This window comes from Grampus griseus, assembly GCF_964374135.1.
Source record: "Grampus griseus genome assembly, chromosome: 9".
NCBI lineage: Eukaryota > Metazoa > Chordata > Mammalia > Artiodactyla > Delphinidae > Grampus > Grampus griseus.
In genome coordinates this window covers 90,718,030-90,729,959 of record NC_139003.1, presented here as the reverse complement: position 1 = coordinate 90,729,959, position 11,930 = coordinate 90,718,030, and the positions used below count along the sequence as shown (strand labels likewise).

General features: G+C 43.0%; 1 protein-coding gene across 1 annotated transcript in view; it reads right to left on the bottom strand.

Annotated features, from left to right (window-relative positions):
• Positions 1-1,999: 1,999 nt before the first annotated feature.
• EPDR1 (ependymin related 1) overlaps positions 2,000-11,930 on the bottom strand; it is a 33,058-nt gene continuing 23,127 nt past the window's right edge. The window contains exons 2-3 of the mRNA XM_082661627.1: positions 4,812-5,020; positions 2,000-3,688 (exon numbers count right to left, since the gene is read on the bottom strand). Of these exons, the coding sequence (XP_082517753.1) occupies positions 3,495-3,688; positions 4,812-5,020 (403 nt within the window). The 3' untranslated portion in view covers positions 2,000-3,494. The remainder of the gene's footprint in view (positions 3,689-4,811; positions 5,021-11,930) is intronic.

Below are 11,930 nucleotides of genomic sequence, written 5' to 3'. Positions count from 1 at the left end.
CAAAAGTACATTTCAGTTGTAATTATCCTAGCAGAGTTCTTAAAAGATTATTGATGCTAGAATATCCATATATGAAGTTAAGTTTATCATTTTAAAAAGATGGCCGCCCACAAGGCCTTTAAATCTCATAAATTACTCACAAGACTTCGGCTGAGGAGGCCATTCTCTCCTCCAACTGAAGTCAGCAGAACAGCAAGGACGCTGTTCCTGCATCTGAGGTGCCTTCAGTAGATGGAGGAAAACACAATCCACATGCTTGGAAAAACTGAAAAACACCACCGTGTGGCACAGGTGAATACACCAGTTTAAAACAGAGGGAAAATTGAGAGGGTGGAGTTAGTAAAGAAAATCCAGCAAGGGGTGAGTATTGAGTTTTCAAATGGTGTGGAATTTAGCTTGGTGGGAAATTTAGTACTTCACAGGAAATTTCCTCAGAGATCTAAACTTTCTGGCCTTTTAAAAATATTTAAATGCTTTCCTATTTTGAATACTGTGTCCTAATCTTAGGAAATGCAGCATTATCTCAATTAGCAAAGCTTCTTGTAAGAAAGTCACCCTGATAATTAGAACAATTGGGGCCAGAAAGGCCAGGCCCGTTTCACTCCACATGGGCCAGTGGGAGAGGGAGGGATGGCTCTCTCCCAGGGCAGGGCCTTTAGAGTTGAAGGCAGAAGGTAGAGAAGACCACGGGGCTCGCATGGATCCTGGCAGTTTGCCTTGGGAGGGGTGCAAGGAAGTTGCTCCGACATAGCATAAAGGATCAGCAACACATGAGCCAGGGGGTCCGCAAAGTGGGACCTAAGCCTGGTGCAGGCCCACGTCAGGAATGGCATCCCTGTCCGCAGATAAGTGAGGCGTCAGATGCTCCTCTTCACTAATACGGACCAGTTCCTGCCCTATTCAAGAGCACTCTTAGTTTTTACTATGATGGCCACTAGCGAGTTTTACACAAGATTGGTGACTGAGAAAACCCCCTATAGTCAGAGGTAACCCAAGCTTCACTTCTCAGGCTCTTGTGGCCATTGGGAAACAGAGAACAGTGCCAAGGACCGAGGCTGGAGAGGGAGTCAGGGCCTGATCAAAAGGGCCTTGGACACCAGGCTAGAGAGCCTCAGCTTTACCTGTAGGCAGTGGAGAACCACAGGGGCAGGGCAACCATCAGGTGTGTATTGAGGTCCCACCAGACATAAAATCCTTCCGGAAGGAAGACTTGGCTTAACTGCGAAGGGGTTTAACGACCAAAACGGGCAAACTGAAAAACGAAAGGCACCCACTTCACGTGTCCTGGATAGAATGAGTTCCCTTCCTTTCTGCTTTGAGTGGGGCTGTGGACTGGGGTGGGCAGATGCGAAGATCCGAGGCTAACTAAGAGGGGTGTGCAGTTTGGAATGGAGCGGGGCTATCTTTTGGGTGGAGAGAGAGAAAGTGGGGGAAATGCTGTCACAAAGGCTTGATCAGGCTGGACTGCCTCGAAGGCAGCTGTGAAAGTTTCCCCAGGTGTCATTCCAGATTCCGGCCTTGACTGGGCTGCACGCTACTCTGTGACTCTAGGAACCCACATGGGCACTGGAGACAACAGGGATTCAGGACTGGCTTATGAATGAATGAATGAACAAACGAACAAACAGAGGTTGGCTTCTAGAACAAGGACAAGGACAGAGTGTATAGAGATCTTGCAAAGGCCAGCAGTGCTAAGAGACTGGACCTCGATGATGGCTGCTGAGGGGATGGACAAGAGGCAGTAGCTTTACTCTGATGGGACTCGGGACACTGACCGCCTATGAGGACTGAAGGAGAAAATATAGGTCAAGAATGACTCTGAGGCTTCTGACCCAGGCAACTGGACTTTAAGAGGAAGAGCAGGCTTTTGAGAAAGGAAAATGAATTTGGTGTAGATCACAGGAAGCACTTTATTCATTAGAGAAGCATTTTAACTCCCTTATAGCCGAGATAACCCATATTTATTACAAAAACAAATATATCAAAAAACACTAAGAAATGCAATTAAATTTGTTTATTGAAACAATATAGATAAACTGTGAGTAATACAGATTGTTTTCAGCGTAATATAAGCATCGCACATTTCTCCTGGTAACAGATGATGGATAGATGGCCAGATAAAACACAATAGTAGAAGGAATCTAGAATGATAAATTTTATTACTAGATATCTCCCTAGAGATCAGCAAACCCAATCCCATTTAACAGATGAGGAAGTAAGGACCAGAGAGGCTAGCATTCTCCACTCTACATATGTTTAGGGCACTGACCACGTGCCAGGCACTTGGTGCTGGGCATATAAAAGTAAACAGAACATGGTACCCGTACTCACGGCGCTCATAGCCAGGCTAGTGAGTGAGAGCATCCAGGAAGCAGGAAATTTAGACACAGTCTAGTAAGCATTGTCAGACTAGCATGTTCAAGCTGCGAGGTGTACCCAGTCCAGGCTTGGGAGCAGCCTCCAAAGGCCATGCATGAGCTGACCTGGGAAGGCTGAGCAGAAGTCAGATAGACAAAGAGGCTGTGAAACGCTGCCCCAGCGATGCAGAGGTGAGGGGAAGCATAATATGTCTAGTGAATCAAAGGAGTTCCAGTACAAGGCAATTCTTGTCCTGGATTTCGGAAACAATAGTCCCCTGACTCCCAGTTCAGTGCTATTGTTAGAATGCTACCTGTCTCTACAGGTCTCTTGACAAGTATGTGATGATTCAGCACATATATCAATCCTCTTGCATAGAAAAAAAGGAAGCATATATGGCTCATGCTTACCCAGAAATAGACATTAAGATTTTCCAAACCCTCCTGTTTAAAATATATCTTTAGAGGAATCATTACTTTGTGTTACAGCCTTTCATTTCCTCCCCAAATGTTTACATCCATTGGGTCATGCCATAAAGCTCTTAAGGCCGGAAGGGATTTTAAGGCATCACACTGTCAGCAGCCAAGGGAGCACAGGGTGGGGGAAAAGGAGGTGCTGGAGGCATGCAGCAGTGGGCTCAGCCACTACCCTGGCGCAGGCAACAAGCGGGTCATTGTCTGTAAAGAGCTGGGGCATTAATACCAAAACTGACCAAAGTCGTTCTGCTCCTTTTATCACCATGTGCCAGCCATCTAGCAATTCCCAGTAAGGTCGATAACAACACATTCACCCCTGCTGACCCTCCCCTCGCCCCGTGTATGCCACCGCACTTCCCATACACCTGCACACAGAAAGCGCAGCTCCCAGACAGGCTTCGGAAACATCTGAGGTCCCCGTGTTAGCCATCTCTTCATATATTATCACATACTCTCCATTCCATTCCTTTTTGTAAACCTAGCCCAAGTAGTCACAACCACACATACAAAACAAAACAAAACACACATCGAAGTTTATCTTCCTAGAATTATGATATTTATCTCTAATGAGAGTCTCATCTCTCAAGTCTCAAATCTGGTTCGAGCTGGGGCGGCTGGCATCTGATGTCTGATGCTGTCCCTTCCGTGTTCACACGCTTATCAGGAGCAGTCCTCGCTCATCCTCTCCGGCTGGGCTGTCTGGCATGTGCTTGGCGGGGTAAACACCGACGGGTCTTTAATGCCCAGCTGTATGTCGAAAAACCGTGTGGACAACAGCACACTGTAATTTTTGGTGAAGGTTTCCTGGACAGGATAACAATCCTTGAGTGTATAAATGCCAATCCAGGTTTCATCTATAGGAGGAAGGCAAGTTGAGTTTTTAATGTACAAGACAGGCAAAATGTGTGTATTTTTAATTATGCAAAATATACATAAAATAGACCATTTTAACCATTTTTAAGTACAGTTTGGTGGCACTAAGTACATTCACATTGTTATGAAAGCGTCACCACCATCCATCTCCAGAAATTTCCCATACCCCCCAGTTGAAACTGTCCATTAAACACTAACTCCCCATTCCTCCCTCCCCCCAGTCCCTGGAAACCACCATTCTACTTTCTGTCTCTATGATTTTGACTATTCTAGGTACCTCATATAAGGGAAATTATACAGTATTTATCCCTTAGTGACTGGCTTCTTTCACTTAGCATAATGTCCTCAAGGTTCATCCATGTTGTACCATGTGTCAGAATTTCCTTCCTTTTTAAGCTTCAGTGATTTTCCACTGTGTGTATACACCAGCTTTGTGTACCCATTTGTCTGCTGATGGACGCTTGGGTTGTTTGCACCTCTGGCCTTGATGAATAATGCTGCTATGAACATGGATGTCCAAATATCTGTTTGAGTCCTTGCTTTCAGTTCTTTAGGGTATATGCCCTATATTGCTGGGTCATCTGGTAATTCTGTGCTTCACTTTGGAGGGAACCATCATACTGTTTTCCACAGCACAAAGGCCTGTGTTTTTGAAACAGTCTTGGGGGAGGTGTGTTGGCAGCATTGCAGAGAAGAGCTTCACATCTATGTATAAAAGCAGATATAACAATGGCAGTAGGTCTGGTCGCTGCAACTTTAGTTAGTGTTTGGGGGAAAGGAAAAGGAGGCACGCAAATCTAATGTGTGACTTAGACAAACACCTTCCATGTCACAGACCTCCAGGGCATCATGAAACATCAGAGCCAAGGCCAAGCCCATAATAGTCAAAGTGGCAGAAAGTTACAGGGGGCCTTAGAAGGCTGAGGTGTTTGTTCAAATGCCTTGCTTAGATCCCAGCACTACACAACTAGCAGAGTACATTTGGGGACTGCAAATGGAGTTAAACAATTTGATTAAGCTTCTAAATTTCCTTAATGGACTTAAACATTATTTCCCATCCTGCTTCCTGAGATGCAATACTTGAATACTTTGTTGAACCCTTACACGATCTGGCTGACTTTCTGTCCGACCACTCCTGGACGGTGATCTGCTCCTGGGGTCCCCCAATGGAGTACTGGTCCTCAAAGGTGGAGTTCTGAGGGATGTCTAGAGGGTCCCAGGGGTCTGTCAGGGTGATCTTGGAGCACTGCTTGGTGGCTTGTTCAATCTGAAACATCACTCCATCCTTATAGAGCAAAATATATTCAAATAATCTGGAAGACAGATTGAAAGAGAACAGTTCAGGACTTTATGTTACAATCACCATGTCTTTTATCAGCATAAAAGCCAAAGACCTTTGATACAAGTTATTCTTAAAATAGAAAAAAATAGTTTTGCTGCTAGGCAATCATTTACTTACTTATAAACACTAGGTGCATGAACTTGAATATAAACTAATTAAAATTCAGGGATCAAAACCGAATATTCATGAGACTGTTAACCTATCATACCTATCAATTACCTATTACCTTATCAAGTACTTATTGTATGACAGACCCTGTGCTTGAGATACAAACATGAGGAAGGTGAGGCCCTGGGTTAGCAGCTGGTTTGTGACCTTTTAGCCTCAGAGACACAGGAGGATTTGACTCTTGCCTTAGTTGTTGAGTCCTTGTAGCACTGAGTCAAGGGACCACAGGGGTATGCTGAATGCAGGATGCCAAGAGCCTGCTGAGGACGCATCAGACTCCTGTGCCCCACTGTCTCAACTGTCATCATAGGAATGGGCTTTGGTGAGGTGCAGCTGTGCTGGAAATGGGCTGAGACAGGCAAGGACAAAAGCTGAGGGGACCCCAAGCGAATGGCTTCGCTGAACTGAATTTGTCTGCGTGTTCTCAGCCTCGTCCCTCATACCCAGTGCACACCCTACGTGCAGAGCAAGCCGGAAGTATTCCCAGTCTGTGCCCGAGCCCACAGACTGCCCGCCGTCACCTTGCACGCTGTGTGGTCACCAGCCCTGTGTCTTTCCTAAAGCTAAGCCATCTTGGTGTTGGGTGAAGCTCGGTGAGTTTCCATGCATTCAACTGTCAATCTAAAACTCAGGGCACTGCTATTGATCAAGTGGAGTAAGGTTGCAGCCCTGATCCAAAAGTGAAATTTGCAACACCTGAGGGCAGAAGAGCCCAGAGAAGTAGCTTTTCGTGAGCAAATAATAGCCAACAGACTATCTGTGATATGTAAGGCTCACCCCACTCCACAGCCCCCAACGAGGATGCCTGTTCTCCATCCCAAGTCAGGGTTTGAGATTTCTTCAGAAAAAATATTATAAATGATAACTGTCCATATGGTCAAAATAGTACCATTATTAGGATTATATTTCATTTTCTATGAGCTAGCATAAAAATATAAACATAACCTCATTTTACGTATTTAGAAATATCGACCCTGCTTATTCTAGAAAATGTTTGAAATGACTTACAAGGGTAAAACCCAAGCACAGACCTTGAGAAGTGGGAGTGAATGGAGAAAGAAAAGGAAGTGTTCACGTTATGCGCTACGGCTCAAACATGGAGCCAACCTCCTAGACTATACATGCAGGGCTCACATCAAAGTGCAAGCCCTTTGGAGGAGTTTGGAGTTGGACTGTCACTGCTTCCTCATTCACGGTTAAGTCCCTGGCGCATCACAGTCTAAACATTCATGGAAGGAATATAGAAACATTAGCATCAACTATAGAGCATACTCCAGCCATAATATGGGATTCTTGGTCCATACACAGATCCTGCCCCACGATCCTCTCAGGGAGAGAGGCCGCCCACGAAGCCCCTATACCGTGTGCTGTCAGGCCTGGCTATGTTCATCCTCCCCATCTCCTTGTGCTTTCCCAAGTTCAAGGTGTTTAGGCTAGAGAGTCAGGCCTAGCTTTGGCTGATACTCCAGTTGCGTGCAGTGATTGTCCCCTCAAAGCTTTGCACCCATGTGCAGGAGAGGGGGGTTTCCTTCTTGAAACTCAGCCCCCGAATCCACAGAAGCACAGAAGTGGGAGCCTGGCGGCCATGTTTGTGTACATGACCTGGCCACCCTCCTCAGAGGGGGACATCTGACCCAGGGTGGGACAATCAGATGCTCCTGCTCGGACATGTGGAACTGCCACTGAAGGTCTGCTAGTCAGTCTCTTCGTGTGGCTGGTCATGTCGTATGTAAACACAGGAGCCATGGGAGGCTAATTTCCAGCAGGTGAACTGGATAAGAATAAAGAATGAAGCACAGAGAAGCAGCTGCAAGCTGGGATTCCAACAGCTGTTCATTTCCTGGATGCATTTCCTCTCTGAGGCCTGGTGCCTACAGATCCACCTGCAGAGTTATGATAATAAGTTTCCTTTGTTCTAATAACTTTCCTTTTTCTGCTTGGAACTTTTTGTGTGACTCATAACCAGGACTCGTTTCTAATACAGTTGAGGACTCCACTGTTCCATCTAGAGCCCTGGAACAGCCGCCAGCACAGCTGTTCTGGGAGAGGCACCACACGGGCCACTGAAGAACCAAGGGCCATGGATGCCTGGTCAGTCAACTGCCAGGGAAGGGGGCAGCAGGAAAGGAACTCTGCTAACTTCACTGTTTTCCCGAGGCCAGCTCTGTCCATATACAGAAGTAAAATGAAAATTCTAGACTTGGAACAATCACTACAAAATGTTAACATTGGTTAATCCTGGGGAGTCTGAACACAGGTGTTTGTTATGATGTTCTCTGTACTTTTCTAAGTTTTCAAAATATTTAATTTGAAAAAAAGAGGGCACAGTATGATACTGAGGTTATGTTGACAGTGCCTTAAGTAAAACAGAAAATATTAATTTAATGGGAAACAAAATAGAACTGTATAAGTCATTTTTTTCAAAATCCCATGTGGCTATAAATGCTAGTACTGCTACACTGAAAGTTTTGGAAAAGAAGATTTTCATGGCTTGTATGTTTATATGAACGTCTTCATAGTCAAGATGTAGGTTCTCCATCACAACTAGGATAAAGGGCCTGGAGCCCGATAGAGCCAGAAGGTCAAAATGTAGAGATCAGCCAGGGTTGAAATGAATCATCTGCTTGGGATGCTGTGCGGGTAATAACCCGTAGATCTGAAGCAGTGATGGACTTCAACAGAAACTGGATCCTGGGAGGTGAGATCAAAGCCTGGCTCTGAAGTGGAGGAAGCTGTGAGGGCAGGAGTCACCCCAGGGTGCAGTCAGGCAAGGTGAGGGGCTGGAATGGGTGTGAAGGACGAGGCAGGCGCGCCAGCACTGGGTCAACAACAGCCTGCAAACTTCGCCTCCTCGCTGGCCAGACACCAAGCAAAGCATTGTTCCTGGAAGGGCCCTGCCGCTGGGTCTCAGGTTCTCCCCACCCAGTCAAGAGGTCAGCAGGCCAAGCTTTTCATGGCAACCAAATGCAGAGGAGGTGCCCGGCGGGCCACTTGGCCTCTCACCTCATGGGACAAAGGATTTTTGTGTCTTCTGACAAAATTCTCAGGCTGTGTGGACAATTTCTATTGTTTCCTGAAAAATCCATTTTCCTAAAAATTGAAACTAACTTAGAGAAATAACAACTCTCTGCATACGTGTCTACTGATTTTTTAATTTTAATTGTGGTAAAATACACATCACATAAAAGCTACCATCTTAACCATTTTTAAGTGTACTGTTCAGGAGTGTTGAGTATGTTCACATTGTTGTGCAACCAACCTCCACAACTCTTTTCACCTTGCAAAACTGAAACTCTGTACCCATTAAACAGCTCCACATTTCTCCCTCCCCCAGCTCCTGGCCACCACCATTCTACTTTCTGTCTTTATGAACTTGACTACTCTAGGTACTTCACATAAGTGGCATCATACAGTATTTCTCTTTTTGTGACTGGGCTATTTCACTTAGCATAATGTCCTCAAGGTTCATCCATAGTGTAGCATGTATCAGAATTTCCTCTGTAAGGCTAACTAATATTCCATTGAGTGTATATATCACATTTTGTTTATGCATTCATTCAAGGATGGACACTTGGGTTGTTTCCACCTTTTGGCTATTTTAAATAGTGCTGCTATGAACATAGGTGTGCAAATGTATTAATTTTTAGTGTACTATACACATTTTACAAAAATAAATAATGATTTATATATTTTCTAACCTGCATTTTAAATTCAACAATTTGTCCTTGGTAGTCTCCCAAGTATTTCCATAAAGTACATATCAATGGAATCATTTTTCCCTAATTTATTATGAAAATTTTAAAACTGCAGAAGAGTTGAAGGTCTAATACAATGATCACCTTCGTATCTACCATTTAGATTCAACAATTGTTACATTTTGCCATATTTGCTTTATCTATTTCCTAAATATCTCTTACAAACAAGACTCTGTACTTCATGTCCCATCACATCAGAAGACAAGTGATGTCCCATTCCGCTATTAATGCTACCAACTTTCATCACCACGCCACGTGGTTACTCTAGATGTCTCCATCATAAAGGCATTTCCTTTTGCAATTACCAAGTAATCGGTGGGTAATACTTTGTGATGCTGAGAATATCTTGTTACCCCATAACTGTCACCTAATCATTTTAGGTAAAACAATTTCTTGAATCAATTATTTCACTGGAGGTTGATATGATGCTACCAATTGTACAGCAAATGGTACCTATCCATCTGTCTATCTAGTATCACTCTGCACTCGGGTTTTTATTTATTCAACATACGGCAAATAATTAAAGTCATTATTCCATTTGATGTTCAAATTATCCCAAGTTCAGTCAGTGGGAACTCCTTCCACCTGCTATTTGTGACTTATAACATGATTCCATTAGTCTTTTGAGTGATTCCTGGGTTTCTGTGACACAAGTGTCCCAGGCTCATCTTAGACTTTCCTTGCACCATATCTAAAATCAGTCATTCCTCTAAGGAAACCTGGAACTTACTGGGAAACAACTTAGAAACCAACATCTGGGCCCTAGATGTGCTCATTGTCATTGGGATATCATTGTTTTAAGGACCTTTCAGTGGTCAGAACTTCTTACGTTGAAAAAAAAAACCAAAAACATGAATTCATACTGATATTTCCAATCTAAATTTGACATTATAGGTTCTCCCCTATCATTTTTGTTTTTATGTTTACATATATTTTCTCTTCAAATAAAAGTCATGCTTCCCAAAAACATTAGCAAATTTACTTATTTGCTTTATCCTACAATAGCTTTGAAATAATACTTTTAAAAGTGTTATCAAAAAAAAAAGTGTTATCAAAAAATACAACTGCCCGGTGAAGTTGAAGATTTTATTGCAGTTCTTTTTGTCCTTAGAATATAACTCAATACTGCATTAAAAATTCACTTGGACTAACCCTGTTCCCTGGGTGGCTATGTTTCCAGATTGATATATCATTAGGTTCATTTGTTTGTTCTCAATTCGGGGACTTCACACTCTTCCCCTTTGATTTAATTATATTATTTAAATATGTAAAGTTTTTCATCTTTCAGAACTCAGAACAATATAAAAAAACACATTCAGGGAAGTCTCACTCAAAATTAGAAAAAAAATTTTTAAAAACTTGTTTAGGAATTCCCTGGCTGTCCAGTGGTTAGGGCTCTGCGCTTCCACTGCAGGGGGCACGGGTTCGATCCCTGCTTGTGGAGCTAAGATCCCACATGCCATGTGGCGCAGCCAAAAAATAAAAAAAAAATTTAAAAAGAGAAGTCTCACTCCCATCCCAATCCCTGCCCCATCCCTTATTCTCCCAATGGATAGCACCTTTCATTGGCTTCCATGTTATTTTCCTTCATTTCTTTTGACCAAACTAAGCAAACACATGTGTGCACTCTTATTTCTCTCTTCTTTCCAGAAAGGGTAGAATTCTGTATACACTTTTCTACACCTTGCTTTTTCCTGTCTCTATTAATACACAGAGGTCGTCATTATTCTTTTCTATGGCCATATAATAGTTTATTGTGTGTAAGTACCATTGGTTATTTAGTCAGTCTCCTGCTAATGAACATTGGCTTGTTTCCATTCTTATTATATTGCCCAAAACAAAACACTGAATAACCTTGTGCTATTTTGGAGTTATATATTTAGGATAAATTACTGATATGAAACTACTAGGGCAAAGGGTATTTTGTTAATATTATCAGATTTCTTTTCAAAGAGTTGTGCAGTTTTGCACTTCTATCAGTAATATATGAGAGCACCTGTTTCCTTTATAGTCTTGCCAACAGATCATGTTGTCAAACTTGGATTTGTGCCCATCTGATAAGTAAGAAATGTTATCTGTCAGGATTTTTTTTTAAAGACCTTTTTCCTTTTTTGGTAAGCGTAATGAACATACAATGGACTGCATACATCTAAAGTGTAGAGCTTGAGAAATTTTACAAAGTGAAGAATTAGGAAGCCCCCACCCAGATCCAGTTATGGCACACCAGAAGCCTTCCCCAGCCCCTCCCAGCCACTTCCCTTCCACAAGGGATAGTGCAGGTTTTTTGTCTGTTTTTTTTTTTTTACATCTTTCTTGGAGTATAATTGCTTTACAATGGTGTGTTAGTTTCTGCTTAATAACAAAGTGTATCAGCTATACGTATACATATATCCCCATAAATCCCCCCTCTTGCATCTCCCTCCCACCCTCCCTATCCCAACCCTCTAGGTGGTCACAAAGCACCGAGCTGATCTCCCTGTGCTATGCGGCTGCTTCCCACTAGCTATCTATTTTATATTTGATAGTGTATATAAGTACATGCCACTCTCTCACGTCGTCCCAGCTTACCCTTCCCACTCCCCATGTCCTCAAGTCCATTCTCTACATCTGCATCTTTATTCCTGTCCTGCCGCTAGGTTCTTCAGAACCATTTTTTTTTTAGATTCCATATATATGTGTTAGCATACGGTATTTGTTTTTCGCATTCTGACTTACTTCACTCTGTATGACAGACTCTAGGTCCATCCACCTCATTATGAATAACTCAATTTCATTCCTTTTTATGGCTGAGTAATATTCAATTGTATATATGTGCCACATCTTCTTTATCCATTCGTCTGTCAATGGACACTTAGGTTGCTTCCATGTCCTGGCTATTGTAAATAGAGCTGCAATGAATATTGTGGTACATGACTCTTTTTGAATTATGGTTTTCTCAGGGTATATGACCAGTAGTGG